Source organism: Pelophylax lessonae (genome assembly GCF_965119305.1).
Source record: "Pelophylax lessonae genome assembly, chromosome: 5".
Classification (NCBI taxonomy): Eukaryota; Metazoa; Chordata; class Amphibia; order Anura; family Ranidae; genus Pelophylax; species Pelophylax lessonae.
The window spans coordinates 81,067,039-81,086,845 of NC_138772.1; the positions used below are offsets into that span (position 1 = coordinate 81,067,039).

The window sequence follows — 19,807 nt, forward strand, 5'->3', positions numbered from 1 at the left end:
AGGAGCTTTCATCCTCCTGACTGTTCTATGAGGCTGCATGACCCCTGACTTTCTGTCTGGACAGTGCTGATTGGCCCTGTGCTCTGTTAAAATTTGTGGGAGGAGCTTTCATCCTCCTCTGACTGTTCTATGAGGCTGAATGACCCCTGACTTTCTGTCTGGACAGTGCTGATTGGCCCTGTGCCCTGTTAAAATTTGTGGGAGGAGCTTTCATCCTCCTCTGACTGATCTATGAGGCTGCATGGACCCTGACTTTCTGTCTGGACAGTGCTGATTGGCCCTAATTACATGCACCCTCCCAAAAAGAAAAAACTCTCTAGCAACACACACCAAACTGAGCATGTGCAGAGTGACTCCAATGCTCTGTTCCATCAGCAGATAGATTGGGGACAGTAAAAGAAGGGGAGGACCAGAGAAGACAGGATCAAACAACCTTTTTACACAATGTGGAGGAATAACCCCTTAGGTTCAACAGTGAGTATAACAAGCATGCTTTACTGCAGTGGTCCTCAACCCTGGCCTACAGGGCCCACTAACAGGCCAGATTTGCAAGGTGATATAATTTGCTGCTCAGTGATTGCAGTTCTCTAGTCTGCATCTCCCCAAGGTAATACTTAAAATCTGGCCTGTTAGTGGGCCCTGTAGGCCAGGGTTGAGGACCACTGCTTTACTGCATATACTGTACCGACTGATTTTACACTGTTGTGGGTTTAGTAACACTTTAAGCTTTGACAAAAAACCTGGAAGTTGATTGGCTGCCATGCACAGCTGTACCAGATTTTGCACTCTCCAGTTTTAGTAAATCAACCCCACTGAATATATAAAAAGTTTAGACATACTGTATAAATACCAAGTGTATGAAGGGAATTCCTAATTTATCCAAAACTAAAAAAAAAACCTTTTGGTTTTTTAGATACACCTTGAGATCCTTCAAGATCTCCTAATCTTTGTTGAACTGTTGAAACCTTTGGATGATGCAAGTTGTATATGTATACAAATATATAAGTAAGGGTCCTTTCACATGGGCTTTACGCCCAGTGGACTCCGTTTTGCTCAGCGGGGATCGGCAGGCAGATGACAGGTCTGTCTCCGCTTATTTTGCAGAGATGGAGCTTTCAGATCTCAGCTCTCCTCTATGGGAGAACGAATGAAAATGGACTGTCTGTTTTCATTCGATCCAATCCTCCAGGCGGATGGAAAATAGGGTTCCCATCCATCTGGATTTCACAGACAGGATCGGAGAGCAGCGGGTGTTAGCGGAGATATCACCGCTGACATCCGCAGCTCCATAGGGATGCATGGAGAATCCAATCAGTTCCGCCTGAAAAACTGACAGGTGGACCTGATCAGAAAGCCTGTGGCCCCTTTCACACTATCCGTCCGTCGGACGGATTCCGTTTTTCTCAGCGGGGGAGTACAGCTATGTCTCTGCGCTGTGTGCGGAGACACAGCTGTCAGTTCCCCATGCATCTCTATGGGGAAATTGGATTGGAACGGACTGCTGGACGGATGGAAAATAGGGTTTCCATCCGTCCAGATTTGACGGATCGGATCGGGTCGGATGTCAGCAGACATGTCTCTGCTGCCATCCGATGCCCCATAGGAATGCATGGGGGGACCGTTCAGATCCGCCATAAAAACAAATCTGAACGGTCCGCCTGTGTGAAAGGGGCCTTAGTGTTGGGTTAGGTTGAGAGGCATTGAGACTATGCTATGTCCAGAGTATGCCTATAGAACACTTTAGGATAGTTTTAAAAAGCATCAATAAAAGCTTTTTCAATTTAAAGAGGTTGTAAACCCATACAACATTTTTTTTTGCAACCTGTAAGAGAAAGACATAATGAGCTAGTATGCATCGCATACTAGCTCATTATGCAATACTTACCTTAGAACGAGCCCCCGCCGTCCCGCCCGCTTACCTGTATGACGGTCGACATGTCCAGTCGCCCGTCTTCTGGGATCGCGGCATCCGGCCATCTGATTGGCCGGAGCCGCGGTGACGTCACTCCCGTGCACGCGCGCGGGAGCCGACAGTCACGGCTCCGGGCTCTCAAGAAACGGCACCAGCGGCACGTCACTGGCTGCATGTAAGGTAAATATCTCCTAAACATGTACATGTTTAGGAGATATTTACAGTACCTATAGGTAAGCCTTATCATAGGCTTACCTATAGGTAAAAGTGTCAGAGGAGGGTTTACTTTCTCTTTAAGTGATGAGGAATTTGGTAAAATCCTTACCTTTTTCCTTGCTCCAGCAAGCTCCCTCCACCCGTGCCCTGAAGCCTCTTCTGTAGGACACTCCTAGCCACGATCGCACAATGGCATAATCAATAATAGCCGATAGCCGTTCGTTTTAAGTGAGGAGGGTGGGGGACTGCCCACAACCCGAAACAGAGGAGAGCACCAGAGGGAGGAATAAGGTAAGTATTACATCTTATATAAATACTTTGCCACGCAAATTGTGAAAATATACAGCGCTGTTTTATGGCTCACATGTGAGTAGTTGTTTACGGATTCCCACTATGTGGACATTTCCATTCCGATTTTCATGGTGGAGTTTAGCAAAATTTATGGTTGCCATGCAAATGTAATATACATCTGCGAAGTTGGAGTCCAACCAAGCAGCACGGGTCATAGAACCTGATGACAAGATATTACTTACAGGCTGATTTGATTCTGTAATAGGGTCAGCTCATTTGGGTAAGAGTCCATTCCCTACGGTGGTGATGGTTCACGTGGTGACTACCGAATTTATTTCAACAAGATATTTTTCATAACACAGTGGTGTTATATTATTGGTTTGTGACTGTCACTTTTATTGTACATAAGTAAAGTGGACTTTAATTCATTTTTATTTTTATGTTTTTTTAATTTTCACTATTGTATTGAGTTTGTATGTTTTGCATATTTTCACAAATAGCGCGGCAAAGTATTTATATAAGTTCTGTTACAAAGTATACCTGACTGTTTTTTGCCAGCGCTTGATTATGCACCTGCCAGTGCGTTTTCTATTATAAATAGCTATTACATCTTATTCCTCATCCTCTAGAGCACAGGTGTCAAACACAAGGCCCGCGGGCCGAATGTGGCCCCCCCAGGCCATTTCATATGGCCCTTGCACCTCTCCTGCAGCTGCGGCACCCTCCTTGTCTCTGCCCCTGCCTTGTCTCAGTAGTCGGCAGCAGAGAGGACAGAACTCCTTTGCCAGATCCTGTGCTTCTCTGTGCTGCTGCAGAAAGCCTCATCTTTGCCACCCCCCCTATTCTCAGCAGTCTGCAGCAGAGAGGAGGGCAGAACTCCTCCTGCAGATCCTGCACCTCTCTGTGCAGCCACAACACTACCTTGTCTCTGCCTCCCCTGGTCTCAGCATTCAGCAGACTCTGGAAGCTGACTCCAGCCCTCCTCTTGTTCTCCTCCAGACCTTGCACTTTCTTCTTCCCATATCCACCCACATCTTCTTCCTGGCAGTAGCACAAAGTAAGGGGGTGCATTGTGATGTAGGGAAGGGTCGGTGACTCTTGACTTATGGTGGGGGGGGGGGGGCTCTTGACATCTCATGTAAGGGTGTAAGGTGGCGTGGGGTGCTCTGGACATCTAATCTTGCAGATATAACTGGCCCTTTGAGGGAAAACAATAATGCTGATGCGGCCCCCGATGAAATTGAGTTTGACACCCCTGCTCTAGAGCTAATGAGCATTTAATCCTTGCAGGAGCTGCTTATCTAAGTACCAGAATCTGTCCATCCTGATCTGTAACCAATCTATATTGAAAAACTGCAGTAGAGAATCAACTCTTACAAGGATACATATATTTCAGGCCCTGTTCACACCTGAGCATTTTTCAGCTCGTAAAACGCTCATCTCTGAAGTCTCAAAACGCCTAACAAGCAAAATCCCATACATTTCAATGGCCCCTGTTCACAAATGAGCGTTTTGTCTCCTGTAGCAAAACGCCTGAAGCTCAAAAAAGGTACATGAGCTTCTTTTTTGGCAGATTACAAGCATTTTTGTTAGATGTCAATGCCTTCCTCCAAACACCTGCAAAAAAAAAGCCTAAAAAAAGAAAAAAAAAAAAGGCCTGAAAAACGTCCAAAAAAAAAAAAAAAACGCCTAAAAAGCGCCCAAAAAACAACTGAAAACGATACCCTCAGGTGTGAATGGAGCCTAAGAACAGAAATACAAATCTGTGATTGTATATTTAGCTGTTAGCTTAGAGTTCAGATTTAATTAATTTTATTTTATGCATAACTGCAAGAATTGGTATTTTTTAATATCTGCTGGGAGTTGAGCTTTAAGTAATAAGCGTACTGCAATAATTCTGGATCCCCTGCTTGGAGACATATGTACATGTGCACAATACCTTTCTGGGCTTACAAAGAGATTTGTTTTTACGGGAAACTATTTTGTTAAGAGACTTTTACTGTTTCCGTTTAAATTATACCTACACGTCTTAAAAAGTCATTACCATAATCCTGGGTTTTATAAGTCAAACAGGATTCTCATTTTCTTCATATCAATGATGTCATAAAAAGAATAAGGAAATACAAGTGGGGGTGAGACTACGGGGAGAGAGTAATGTGCATAACAGGAGGAAGTGTCACCTGGTAATGCTGTCATTTATGTGCGCTTTCCTCCTACTTCATTCATCTCTTCACTCCCTGGACATATGCAGTAAGGGCTCATTCACATGTGCGGCAGGCCTTTACACCCCTCTAATGAACAATGCATAGTTGATAGCTTTTCATAGGCATTTGACAGGTGAAAGGTGATATTTTGCCTTCTCACTGCCCTATTAAACCCTGTAAATGCCGCACCACTATGCCCCAATTGCATGCATTGCACGTTGATTGTAATACGGCCCTTGCACCGGTTTACGTTCATTTTTGCCCTAACCACATGTCTGTGTTAAGGTGGGTGGTCAGAAGGTGGTAAAACCATGTCTCAGCTGCCTGGTTTTACTGCCCCTGGCTACACGTGCGCATTCTCTAAGAGGGGAAGTTACCCTTTGAGGACTCATCCCCTGCCCCTCTTGTACAATTGGCACTTTTGAGGAGTGGGGGGGGGGGAGCAGGTACCTGATTTTTACAGGTACCTGCTCCCACTTCCGTTCCGAGCACCACAGCGCTTGGTAACTGAAGTTCTACAATGACAGGTCTCGGAAGACTGCATCCACCAATCCAGGATGCGCCGCATGACTCACACATGCGCAGTGGGCACCCGGCTGTGAAGCCACAAGCTGTCACAGCCAGGTGCCCATAGTGTGGATGCCGCTGCCACCGAAGCGGATGAAGATGGCTGGGGTGAGCTTACCACTGGACAGGTAAGTGGATGTTTTTTAAAAGCCAGCAGACTTTTTGTAGTTGCTGACTTTTATTTTTCTTTGGGGGGGGGGCTGGAGCTCCTCTTTAACCACTTGCTACCCGCCCGCCATCAAATGACGGCGGAGCGGTGTAGCTATTGTTCTGGGATGGCGTCATATAACGGCACACCAGAACAGCCTCTCTCACGCGCTCCCGCGGGCACGCGGGGTGGCGATTATGGCCGCGCCGTGTTGCTAGGACACGGCGCGACCCCGATCTCGGTAAAGAGTCAATGACATGACTCTTTACCCATGTGTCCAATCACAGCCGGTCACATGTAAATGAGCAAGTGCCGTTATTCGGCTCTCCTCGCCTCACACTGTCAGTGTGTGAGGCGAGGAGAGTTGATCAGCAGCTCCTCCTCATAGGGGAGACAAGTACAAGTAATCAGGGCAATGATCATCAGTGCCCACAGTGCTCACCATCAGTGCCCACAATCAGTGCCCATAGTGCTGCCAGTCAGTGTCCATCAGTGCCTGCTGATCTAGGCACTGATGGGCACTGACTGGCAGCACTATGGGCACTGATCGTGGGCACTGATGGTGCTGTCCATCAGTGCCACCCGTCAGTGCTCATCAGTGCCACCCGTCAGTGCCCATCAGTGCCACTCGTCAGTGTCCATCAGTGCCGCCTGTCAGTGCCCATCAGTGCCGCCTGTCAGTGCCCATCAGTGCCACCTCTCAGTGTCCATCAGTGCCACCAATCAGTGCCCATCAGTGCCACTTATCAGTGCTCATCAGTGCCGCCTATCGGTGCCACCTATCAGTGCCCATAAATGCGGCATATTAGTACCTCCTCATCGGTGCCACCTCATCAGTGCCCATAAGTGCCACCTCATCAGTGCCCATAAGTGCAGCCTATCAGTGCCCATCAGTGCTGCCTAATCAGCGCACATCAGTGAAGGAGAAAAATTATTTATTTTCAAAATTTACTCACAGAAAATAAGAAAAATTTTTTTTTTTTCCAAACTTTTCTGTCTTTTTCTTTTTTTTTTTAAACTATTCATGCAATTGGAATCCCAGATAGCTAGAAGAAGCTGCCAAGTGACTCAACTTACCGTTGCCTCTGCAAAAACAAAATACTACTTTTTGATGGAATTGGCTGATAAAATGAAGAGCCATTTAATTATAACTAATGATTATATTTAACTACTTTCCTTCAAGTCAAAGACCATTGCTCAACACTCTCACAGTCTAAGTGGCTGTGCTGCCTCCAGTACATTAAACTCAAACTAAGAACTTGTATAATGTACTCCCTTTTGCTTTGTTAAATATACCATCAAAAGCATTTTGTTATATTTGTATGAAAAGTAAAAATAAATACCTGTTAATTGTGGCAGAAATCCAGTTAGCTTGTAAACTCCTGTCGAAACCTCAAGCAATGTTATCAGCCCTGCCAAGTTCACCTCTGTGAACTACAGAACACTTTCCCATTAAGTTATGGGGATGAGAGGAGGGAAGGTGTTCTGTAGTCTAAACCAGGAGCGAGCAACCTAGATTGACCATGTTCCCCTCCACAGATTTAGTATGGTGAGTAAGCATTTTCAGCCTAGGATAGAAATTGTGTTAGTCGAAGGATCAATAGGTGAAGATAAACAAAAGAAAAAGGCTTGGAAAAAAAAAAAAAGAAGCAGAATGCAACCACAACATTTAAAGAGTGAAATGCTTCAATATATTACATATTCGATCTTGGGTTTAGATCTTGAATTGAAATATATATGCATGATCTTGGCAGTTAAACACATAGGAACACTATTTATAGTTGGTATCATTTTTTAATCCAAAGGGTCATAGTGTTTCTGATATAACAGTGGAGTTCATTTATGCTCCTTGCAGATAGCGTTCTTATTTTGCAGAATTATGTATGAATTAAGTCCTGTTCTTCTTTAACAAGTATTACCAGCATAACACTGAAAAAATAAGTGCTACAAAAGCTTCAGTGTTTCTGGGTTGCCATTGTAAAAACATTAATGGAGTGTACATGGCCATGTGTTATTAACAGCAATAACTCTTCTCATTCACTTTGTTTTCCCCATGCTTGTATATCACTTCTGTATCCCATTTTTCAAGAAAAAAGGTGGAACAAACCGGCATTATGCTCTATGTGTAATTATTAGACTTGTTATTTCATGGTGTTGCCTTGTTTTATAAGCTGCAAAACCATTCGCTGGAAAGGTCACGTATTAGGGATTAGCTACGCGACAGCTTTGGGATTTAACATGTCCACATGTGTTGAAAAAGTGAGATGTTTTGCCAATGAGTTGAATTATAAGCGTCTTGCACCGAGATGCTGTTAGGTAACACTAGACACAGGATCCATAAAACCATCCCTCATTTTCCACTGCAAAACAATCTCACTCTAACAGAGATGTCTGAATTATACATCTTTCTTGGGCTCACACTGCGGTAGACGCCAGCAATCCATTATTAAATGTCGCTTTGGAGCAGGAAGGATATTGTAATTGATGAGGACATTTGGAGCTTAATAATGAGGGCCACCACTTTGGCCACGTGTTTCTGCTCCGGGCTGGCAAAACCTATCCCAACAGTTGCATAAGAGATCATACAGTGCACAGTGGCCAAGCAATGACGCCTTAAACTTTATTATATAGATAGAATAATATGCAAACTTTGCCCATGTTGTATAGAAAATTAATTTACAAAAAGGGGTTCAAATCTTCTCAGTTGCCATTATCTTTCTCAAATGAGCCTGTAGAGGTCAGGGGGAAAACAAGGTGAGCAGAACAGTCTTGACATCACTTTGCTTGGCCCTGACCATAGCTTTCCAACTAGAGAAATTTGAAAGCATTTTCCAGGCAAGATAGTAGACATTTTTACATCAGCGTTTTTTTGGATATGCCATGTGAAGTCTACTCTGTTTGGAAGTTCCTCTGGAAGTACCCCATGTGGAATTTGTATAAGATGTCCAAAACTATTCAACGGTACCGCTCAATTAGCAGCAATATTGTTTCATACTGAAACCTTTCTGTCCTGCTATTCAACCCTACTGTACATACTTCACAAGATAGTGATTAAGGTGATTAGACCCTTTAATTAATCTACCTCATACCTCGTAGCTGCCAAATGCAGTACATGCCCAATATTGTTAAGGTCCTAATATATACACATGTTGTACTATATATACAGTTGCAAAAAAGAGAAGTACCCCCAATGGTTTGGGACTTTGTATGCCACTGAAACACTGAAAAAATTAAACAAATGAGTATATAAAAAATACAATTTTATTACATCAAGAAAACCAACATTGATTGCATACGCATCATTTTATATATCCAGCAGACAACTGGATATACATAAAGTTAAAACTTGCATGCAAGGACAGACCAGAAGACTCCTAGGCACCATTGGTGGAGAGAACCCTTTCCTGTTCTCTCCACCAATGGTGCCTAGGAGTCTTCTGTACGGATACTGGTCTGTCCTTGCATGCAAGTTTTAACTTTATGTATATCCAGTTGTCTGCTGGATATATAAAATTATGCGTATGCAATCAATGTTGGTTTTCTTGATGTAATAAAATTGTATTTTTTATATACTCATTTGTTTAATTTTTTCAGTGTTTCAGTGGCATACAAAGTCCCAAACCATTGGGGGTACTTCTCTTTTTTGTATCTAATTACCGGGATGATGGCCACTAGCACTGGGTACTAAGTGATAGGATTCAACCAATTCTCTATATATACAGTTGTGTATATCCATGTATGAATAAATTAAATGTATTATTTTGTATATAATAAAAGTGTTATATTTTTATAAATATTGTTGATTTAGTGTGAGTCCTCAATGTTGCACAAAACGTCACCCTTTTCTTCCACTTTGTGGCTTAGACACCCATGGGATGGCTTCATCTGACGTATCCTAGTTAATATAGCTTGTCCCTTTTCACCTGTATTCATTAATAAGGTGGTAGACAGTATTACATCAGCATTAAATGGGCATGCCCTGTTGGGTCCACACAGTTGGATGAAAACACCTCATCTGTTAAAGATATCCAAAACTCTTCAAATGGTACCTCTCAAATAGAAGCCACAGTGTTTCATACAGAGGTCTTCTCCACCTCCTATTCAACCCTAGTGTACATATTTTTCAAAGTCTTGATCTGCATTCAATTTTTGTCACTATCTGGCTACACTTCTTGTACTTGATTATTCACAGATATTTAAACTACAGTTGCAGTTATGTACATAGATATTTTTGAAAGGGTCCACTCTTGCTTCCTTTGATACCTTGCAGTTTTTGCCTGCTTTCTGTGCTATGTCTCCCATCCACACATTTCACAGCTCTTTCCTGAGGCTATAAATGTTTGTGCATTATTAGTAGCCAGGTCCTGGCACAATAATTGTGAATCTGGATGTGTGTTACTTGACTTTCATTGAGTACAGGTCCTACCCTAATGAAACGACAAACAAACACAAGGGCGCACCGGCCTAGTGCATTATCCTTAAAGCAGGTTTATTTAAAGAATAGATTAAAAATACTCACAAACAAGTTCTTTATAAAAGGCACATCAAACAAAGCATAAAATCCTCAGCATCGAGATCGGGAGAGGCTCTGAAGAAGAAGCGCTGCCTTGAAACGCGTAAGCCTGTACAGCTTCGGGGGGCGATTGAATCCCGATCTCGATGCTGAGGATTTTATGCTTTGTTTGATGTGCCTTTTATCAAGAAATCGTTTGTGAGTATTTTTAATCTACTCTTTTAATAAACCTGCTTTAAGGATAATGCACTAGGCCGGTGCGCCCTTGTGTTTGTTTGTCGTTTCACAGTGTTCCCAGACCACCCTGGTCTAGTGAGGGACTGCAAGGCTGAAGCATTAGAAGGTTGCCGAATGATTTGTTCTCATCTACAAGTTGAGCTGGATAGAGGATTGCACCACTCTGAGCGCAGGGAATAGGTGCAGAGCACCAACAGTGTACCTAGGTCATACCCCAATGTCTGACTATTGTTATTTATCCTGTCCTGGCAACCTTCTGATCCAGCTCCTATTGTTTGGTTGACCCGCTACAAAGAGTTAATTTGGTTCCTATCACTTATTCTTTAAATGTGTTTGTGTTTCTTTTTGGGAACTTCCATCTTGGTATCATTCAGCCTTCAGCTCACTTGTCATTTCTGTCCATCTGGTCCCTACTAACCTGTGTGTGCACCTATCCAGGGAACACCCTGGACTCTTGTACAAGCTACTGCCACGGGGTAGAAAAAGTTCAGCAGAACGCTAAGACCTGGGGGCAGCCAAGTATTGTAAATCATTAGTAATTTGTCTAAAATAGGGCTGTTAAAGGTGGAAGACCTCACCATAACAGCAGAGTCTTCACATTAACTCGTGGTTGGGAGCTAGGTCTGCCTCCCTCATCTACTTGTGTCTCAGATTTGGTCTACCTTGTTTCTACTTGATATTCTGGTTTTGTCTTTGATCTTAATGGGCTATTCTCCAACTCTAACCCTTGACTTCCCCTTTGATGCTACTGTTAGTTATTGCGGCAACGCATTTTCACCTGGAGTGTCAGAACACCTTAACCTTGACCAGCAGTCTCCTGAGCATCTAATGAACAGTAGACTGACCTTCCAATGTCAATTAGCAGCCAATAAACAGTTGGCTCACCTTCCAAGGTGAACACGAAAAGACAATGGAAAGTAGGCTGGACAGCTGATGAACAGCAGACTGACCAGCTAAGGTCAGCATGAAAATTCAATGCACAATATGCTCGCCTTCCAACATTAATTTGGACAGCCAATGAACAGTAGACTAAAATTTCAAGATAAACAATAGGCTACTGATCCACACAAACAGCTGATGAACGAGTAGGTTAACCTTCCAAGGCCAACACTAACAATACAGTAAGTTGAACTTCCAAAGCTACCTAAATATTTGTAAAATAGTACATGAAATGGGATTGAACAGTAAACTATACTTCCAAGACCACGTGAATACCCAATACACAGTGATATGGCCACAAGAGAGAAGCATTAATAGCCTTTGAGTAGAAAGTTGTCTTACTTTGTTAAACAGAAGGCTGGCCTCCTGAACTTACAGCACAGGGAGCAGACACAGGATGGTTTCTTGGGGAACAGTAAATGAATCCTTCTGTGTGCATCTAATGTCATGTAATTTCATATAGGCAGAAACGGAGGAGAAAATGGTTTACTGTTCTAACAAGAGGATTTTATAGACACACTTTCAGGAGCTAACCATTACACTTCATCAGGTCAGCTCAGAAATGTTACACCAAGGAAAAAGAAAATACCGGAGCTAAAGATGATTTTTACCAAATGTATGGGATTACACAATGATGGGTGTAGTCTAGGCCTAGCTTGTTCCTTCACAGTACCTTACTCTCTTATAGACAAATCAATGTTTCTTCAACAGCATATAGGAACATTTTAGGTAAAGCTTTTGTGATGGATTTTACTGTAGGAAGAACAAAAAAATCAAGCAGATTGTGGCAGGGAGCCAAACTAATTTACTCGATAAAGGTCAAAGCTAAAATTACAAAACAGAAGACTATCCCTTAATAAAATTTGGGTTCATCTGTAGCACCTGCTCGACACATTTGCCAGAAAATCTGGCAATCTGTACTGTGTATCTCTTTTGTCTCTTCTGGCTAAAACTCACTAGCCGGTGCTTAAATATCAAAAATCTGGTAGACGTAAGAGGTTATCTTCGGTCCCTGCTAAATCGAATTAAGATCAGGCAGTGTTAGATTAGGAAACATATTAATGTACCCATAGACACAGGAAAAAAATGTTGGTTGTCTGCAAAAAAGTTCACAGATTGAACAATCGATTGCTTAGCTAACTGCACCACGATCCTAACATCTGCCGTGTAAATCATTCAGCATTTACATACACAATTAATGCATGATGACAAGATTCTCTTGTATAATAGATCAAAAAGGAACCAAGGAGCATGACATTCAAATGCTAAAGAAAGGGGGAAAAAAGTCTTATGGCACATAGGGTGATGACAAATTGGGCATTTTTAAAGGTTAAAAGTAGTTTAAAATAAAATATAATGTTTTTTATCCCCTTTATATGAATCAATGTCAAAAATGCTATTACTTACCACCTGGCTTGGCCAGGATTGGCGCAGTGTTTACCACCTCCAATGCTATTTTGTCTTTTGAAATATGTATGTGTTGGGCTGAAGACCAGACCCAAAAATAATTATTGGCTTGGGATAAAAGATCCTTAATTCCCTTCAGCTGTCATTCATAAACCATAGTGGTTCTAAATCTGTGCAGCTCCAACCTTCATATTTCGGAAGGGGTGCAATTTCAATGCAATCCACTATTCAAGGCCCATGGCATCAAATATTGGTAGGCAAAAACCTAAAGTAGGCAAATGGGCAAAGGAGCAAAAGAAGGGCCATCAAGGCCCATGGTTTTAAATATTGGTAAGCAAAACATAAAGTAGGCAAATGGACAAAGAAGCAAAATAAGTGCCTTAGGGGCCCAGGTATAAAAGCAGAACAAGAACACCACGCTCATTCTCAATGACTAACTCTATACTTTGGTTGTTATGTGACTTTTCCTTTATAGTGGATTATGTAACTCGTTTTTATAGCAGCATGTTTTACTGTATTTACCTGAACTAGAGTCATCTGTGACCCAAGTGCCAGAAGGATTTTCTCGGTCTTCGTTGGATATGGGTTGTCCCGATGCTTGTACAGCCACTGCTTCAATGGTCGCGCCATATCTTGCAGCGCCTGCCGTTTGTGTCTTATTTTACCGCTGCTTCCTCTAGAGCTGCTACAAGAGGGATAAAAAAACAATCATGATAATCTGGATGGGTGACCTAAAGGCTGTTGCTTTTAATACATGTAATACTCTAAGGCAGAAGAGTAGAACCAAAAAGTGTATACTGCAAATAGCTGCTATTTAGGTAGATGTAAAACCTAACTGGATGACTGTATATTATAAACAATTGCAATTTTTATTTATATAAATTACAATTTTCACAATTTTTTTTTTACCCTTTTATTGGATCTCAGTGCTGCTGGTCTCCTCCAGCCTCTCCTATTTACATGCACTTGCTCCAACATTAGCTGCATTGCTCTGAATCGGCTTCTAGAGGAACCATGCCTACACAATGGGGTTGATTTACTAAAGGCAAATACACTGTGCACTTTGCAATGTGCTGCAGAGCTTAGTAAATAAAGGAGAGCTCTGTTGACTTCCATCATCCAATCATGTGCAAGCAAAAATGCTGTTTTTTTATTTTTTATTTTCCTTGCCTGTGATTGGCCTCATTTACTAAGTTCTGGAGCAACTGCACTTTGCAAAGTGCACACTGTATTTGCATTTAGTAAATCCACCCCAATGTGTGTTGGCACAGTCACTTGCAGTCTCAACCAGGGACAAGGCAGGTGCACAACTGAGAAACAGCTGTCTTCCGACAACAGGATGCACACTATACAACTTTTGTTTGTAGATTTCTGTAGATTTACCTTCAACTATGTAGTGTCATGCTGGATACACACTATACAACTTTTGTTGTCAGATTTCCTTTAGATTTACCTTTTCTATGTAGTACAAGGGCCTGCCTGACTGCATACAAATTGAAAATGTTTAGGTCTGACCTCATATTATCTGGTTTTGGGAAGTCTAAAGGGCCATACACACTATACAATTGTCTTTAGATTTTTTCCAAAATTTACCAAAATCATATAATATGACTTATACACTTTCAATTTGTATGCAATCAGGCATGCCCTTGCACTACATAGTTGAAGGTAAATCTAAAGGAAATCTAACAACAAAAGTTGTATAGTGTGTATTCAGCATTACACTACATAGTTGAAGGTAAATCTACAGAAATCTATGAACAAAAGTTGTATAGTGTGTATCCAGCTTAAAGGAAAAAATCTAAAAAAAATTGTATAGTGTGTATGCAGCTTTATGGGCCATACACACTATACAATTGTCTTTAGAATTTTTACATTAGATTTACCAACACATATAATATGAGGTCAAACCTAAACACTTTTAATTTGTATGCAATCAGGCAGGCAATTGTACTACATAGTTGAAGGTAAATCTAATGGAAATCTAACAACAAAAGTTGTATAGTGTGTATCCATTATTCTCTAAATAAAGTCCATTATAACAGGATCTCCAGGTATTTTACATTGATAAATGTAGTATCCAGCATAAAGCAATGCATTTTATAGTAAAGTGCAGCAATCTGTACATTTAGTACACCTGACAAGAGGTAACATTAGAAATGATAGAATGTCTGTGCCTGGAGTTCTGCTTTAACATGTTAGCTTGTATATTTTTCTGATGGAGTCTGGATCTCCTTTATTCCCAATCCGTTGTGCCTGTGCAGACTTTTGATGTATTCACTGAATTCAATTACAAATTGAACAACTGTGCGCTGTGCGGGGTAAAATGTAGACACAGCTGCCTGCAGCAATATCTGCAGAAAAGGCAGAAAATCTGTTTGATGTGAAATTTTGGTCTCTTACAACATAGATCTGAATATAGAAACATGATCTGAAATAAGTTGTTGCTTTATAAAACAAAGTTAACCACTTAAGCCCCGGAAGATTTTACCCCCTTCCTGACCAGGGCCTATTTTGCAATTCGGCACTGCGTGACTTTAACGGACAATTGCGCAGTCGTGCGACGCTATACCTAAACGAATTTGACGTCCTTTTTTTCCCACAAACAGAGCTTTCTTTTCTTTCAGTATGTTCAGCCACATGACTCGCTGTCTACCATTTTTCTCAACAAATCATTCTGTTCCTAAGCTGGATACACACCATACAATTTTCTTTGGAATTTTTCCTTTAGATTTACCAAAACCATATAATATGAGGTCAGACCTAAACACTTTGAATTTGTATGCAATCAGCCAGGCCCTTCCACTACATAGTTGAAGATAAATCTAAAGGAAATCAAACAACAAAAGTTGTATAGTGTGTATCCAGCCTTACCTGAAGATCCTACCAGTAAACGCGCAGCGCTGTCGCCCAAAAAAAGAAGCCCCTGCTTCTTTCTGAGCGTCAAGCTTAGTGTGTTGCAATTTTGCCGCGTTTGCAGCGTGATTTATAGTGCGACAATTGCGGCAAAGTTGCACCGTGATTGGGGAGCCATTTACAAGTAATGCCATCATAAACGCGTCCTGCGTTTTGCCTCGAATTGGAATCGTGAGCGGAATCGTGGCGATTCCGCCCACGATTCAAATCACCTAGATGTGAATGAAGCCTTAGGGCTCTTTCACATGGAGCGGACCGCATTGCGATCCGCTCCGGCACTTTTTTTTTTTCACGGATCGGATGACACTTGTGTCATCCGCTCCGTATGTCCGCATATCATCCCATCCGTTTGCGGATGATATACGGACATAATGTAAGTCTATGGGCATTGCAGATGTCAGCGGATGACACCGCTGACATCCGATTGTGCATCCATTCCATTTTTTACACGGAACAAAAATAGGGTTCTGTTCCATTCCAAAAAACGGAACAGAACTGAAAGGACGAAAATCGGATGTCAGCGGATGGTCATCCGCTGACATCCGCAATGCCATTGACTTACATAAAAAAAAATAGGATGATATACGGACATGCGGAACGCCCGTGTGAAAGGGCCCTTAAGTAGCAGCAGTGTTGTCAACCTACAGTGTAAGTTCCTTCAGCTGACCATCGGGCTGCCTGTATGCACATATCTGATAGATAACGGTGCTCTTAAGAAGCACACATGGCATGCTGACAACGCTGCTGCTAATTGCAAGGCAGCTGCTTAACAAAGTCAGCCTGCAACAGGAAGTGCCAACATGAAGTGCTGTTCCTGTCAGCATCCAAGCAAAACATTTACAACAAAGTCACAAAACGATTTGCTGAGGAAAACTGGATACAGCATGGGGTCGGTTCACACCAGAATCGCACAGCATGGGCTGCAAATCACACCAGACCGCACAAAAAGTATTTTGGAAAACGCGTCGCACCAAATCTCATGATACTGTGGTACCATGTGATCTGCTGCCTGCAGACGCACTGGGTTAGCAATCTGCATTTCTTCTGGTGCACCGGCAGCAGATCGCAAAGGCAGTGCCTTTTGAATGCAGTGCTGGAAGCGCACCTTTCCCACACCATGTTTTGGTATGAACCAGCCCGTTAGGGTCACACTGGTGCAATGTGGGAGCCATAGAGATTTCTGTGCAGGATTAGAATCGCAGGCAGTTCCCACTGCACTCTGTGAACCGCTGCAGGTGTCAATATAAAGTTAATGACACCCCCCAAATTGGTTCGCAGAACGCAAAGCGAACTGTGGAATCGGATCGCATGGGTCTGAACACCTATGTGATCTGATTTAAGTGAGGATCAAAAAAAAGGTCCTGCAGCATTTTGGTGCGAATGCAATGCTATTTCAGCCATACAAACTATGTGGCTGAATTTGCACCTCACAGACATCGCATGTGATGTACACAGGAATTCAGTGCGGATCACATGCAATGTCTGCAATCGCATTCATGTGAATCCAGCCGGCATGATGGCAAATATACTGAAAAATTGTTTTTGTGTTCATTTAAATAATAATAGTTGTAAAGTTATACAAGCAATATAAAACATTTTCTATCAGCTAGAGCACTTGGATTCTATGATGTAGAATTCTTTCTCGCTAACGGATGTGTTACAAATTACCTTTTCAACAAACCGACGAGCCTAATTTAATCCATTAAGGGTTTGGCTGATGTTAAGCAATTTATGTAGGTATGACAGCCAGTCACACACTTCATTGACTTATAACTGGACCTGGTTGTACAGTCATTACTGAAAACCACAGAGAGTGGAAGCTGAAGAAGCTTAAATTTCCTATCTAGAAGGAGCAGACTGCTGCAAAGGTGATTTACCAACTTACGCGGTTTTACTGGCTGGGCTGCCCCTTCACATCAAAGGTTAATTCCTGCGATGACAATGCAACCCAGTGGGGTAGCTAACTTATCTGGCACCCAGGTCGGATTATTTCTTAACCCCCCCAACCCACACAATAAAATTATTTCCAGTAATAATGAGGAAATTACATGTCATGCATGCTAGGGGCAAGAGCAGAATTAACCTGTTAGAGGGCAGACAGCAGCAGCTGTAAGTACAGTTGCAACTTTATCTATAGATATGGAAATTAGCATATCGATCTACCCAGATACTTAAACTCAGAGAGGCTATGTCCTGCATAGTTACCAACATTTGAAAATAGAAGGATTGCCCTGAAAGTACACTATATTACCAAAAGTATTAGGGCGCCAGCCTTTACTCACACATGAACTTTAATGGCATCCCAGTCTTAGTCCATAGGGTTCAATGTTGAGTTGGCCCACCCTTTGTAGCTATAACAGCTTCAACTTTTCTGGGAAGGCTGTCCACAAGGTTTAGGAGTGTGTCTATGGGAATGTTTGACCATTCTTCCAGAAGCGCATTTGTGAGGTGAGGCACTGATGTGGACGAGAAGGCCTGGCTCGCAGTCTCTGCTCTAATTCATCCCAAAGGTGTTCTATTTGGTTGAGGTCAGGCCAGTCAAGTGTCTTTATAGATCTTGCTCTATGCACTAGTGTGCAGTCATGTTAGAACAGGAAGGGGCCATCCCCAAACTGTTCCCACAAAGTTGGGAGCATGAAATTGTCCAAAATGTTTTGATATGCTGACAACTTAAGACCCGGTTCACACTACTCCGACTTGGGACACGACGTGTGTGCCCTCAAGTCGCCCCAAGTCTCTTGTCATCACAAATTCAATGTAAATGAATGAGAGCCGTGTTAATATGCACTACTGAAGTCGCTCCGACCTCAGAAAAGGTTCCTGTACTACCTCAAGGCGACCTCTATCCGACTTGTGCACATAGACTTCAATGGGAGTCGCCTCTAAGTCGGATCCTTATCTATTTTCAAGCGACTGTGATCAGACTTTCCAGGGAGAAGAAAAAGATTACCCAGGCATTCCCCTCAGACAAAGTCGCCTATCATGTAAGTCTCTTCAAAGTCTCCAAACAAGTCTCTTCAAAGTCACGCTAAAAAGTCGCTCCTTCATGGGGCGACTTTCTGGTCGCGGTAGTGTGAACCGGCTCTAAGAGTTCCCTTCACTGGAACTAAGGGGCCAGGCCAAACCCCTGAAAAACAACCCCACACCATAAACCCCTCTTCACCAAAGGATTTGGACCAGTGCACAAAGCAAGGTCTATAAAGACATGGATGAGCGAGTTTTGGGTGGAAGAACTTGGCTGACCTGCACAGAATCCTCACCTCAACCTGACAGAACACCTTTGGGATGAATTAGAGAGCAGACTGCAAGCCAGACCTGCTCTCTAACATCAGTGCCTGACCTCACAAATGCACTTCTGGAAGAATGGTCAAACATTTCCATAGACACACCCCTAAATCCTGTGGACAGCCTTCCCAGAAGAGTTAAAGCTGTTATAGCTACAAAGGGTGGTCCAACCCAATATTAAACCCTACAGGCTAGGACTGGGATGCCATTAAAGTTCATGTGCGTGTAAAGGCAGGTGTCGCAATACTTTTGGTAATATAGTGTATCCTTAAGAAAAATGTGGCATGCTTGGCATGCAACCTGCAGAAAACCTGCTGTGTTAGTCACTGCACTGTTTTTGGCTTGTAGTGTTGGAGTAAAAGCAGTCCCAGCTTTGGTGTCATTGGCAGTAATAGTAACCCCCAGCATTGGTGTAAGTGGTCATAAAAATGTTCCCTTCGTCACTGGGTATTGGTAGTAACCGTGCAGCAATGGTAGTAATGTAAGCCCCCTCCCCTAGCATTGGTGGTCAGTGACTGGCTAGAACAACAATAACACGCCTGCACTGGCGTTTAGTGTTTACTTTCCTGAACACACGCTCCCATGCCAAGCTCTCCCTCCCAGTAGCGAAGGTACAACAGTTCTGCTGTAGGAAGTAAAGAACGATCAACTGAACAGTTCCCAAGGACTACACCTAAATAAAATATTACTTTTGGGTGTAGTAACCTTTTAAAGGAAATCTGTATTCAAGCTAGCCATAGGCTGATCGAAATTCGACCGAATCGACCGGCAAGGACCCAAGAAATTTTGATCAGTGTGTGGGCTCCCCCCTTGTCAGAAGTCGATGAAACAATCAACTTCTTTTAAAGGGACATAATGGAAAATATTCCATCAATCAGCAGCTGTAGTGCATCAGCTGCAGCCGCTGATCAGTATATTCCATGAGCGTGCAGTGACGGGAGGCAGGTGAAGCAGGGCCTCACCTGCCATGAACATAAAAAAAAAAAGAAAAATGCTAGAGCTTCGAGGGTCGTAGCTCGGTGACCTACCCCACCACTGTTCAAAATTTGGGGCTCCCAGTATCTATGGTTCTGGAGATACAGGGCTCCTTGCGCAGCCTGTCATAAGCTACATATAGCGCAGCCAGTTTAACCGATTGCTGACCGCCGCAGTAATATTTACTGCGGCGGTCA

At 42.7% G+C, this 19,807-nt stretch overlaps 1 protein-coding gene across 2 annotated transcripts in view; it reads right to left on the reverse strand.

The window, feature by feature from the left end:
- Positions 1-19,807, reverse strand: part of MKX (mohawk homeobox) — a 189,116-nt gene that overhangs the window by 118,161 nt on the left and 51,148 nt on the right. For both annotated transcript variants that reach the window (XM_082257470.1, XM_082257471.1), the window contains exon 3: positions 12,957-13,119. In XM_082257470.1, coding sequence (XP_082113596.1) covers positions 12,957-13,119 — 163 coding nt within the window. The remainder of the gene's footprint in view (positions 1-12,956; positions 13,120-19,807) is intronic.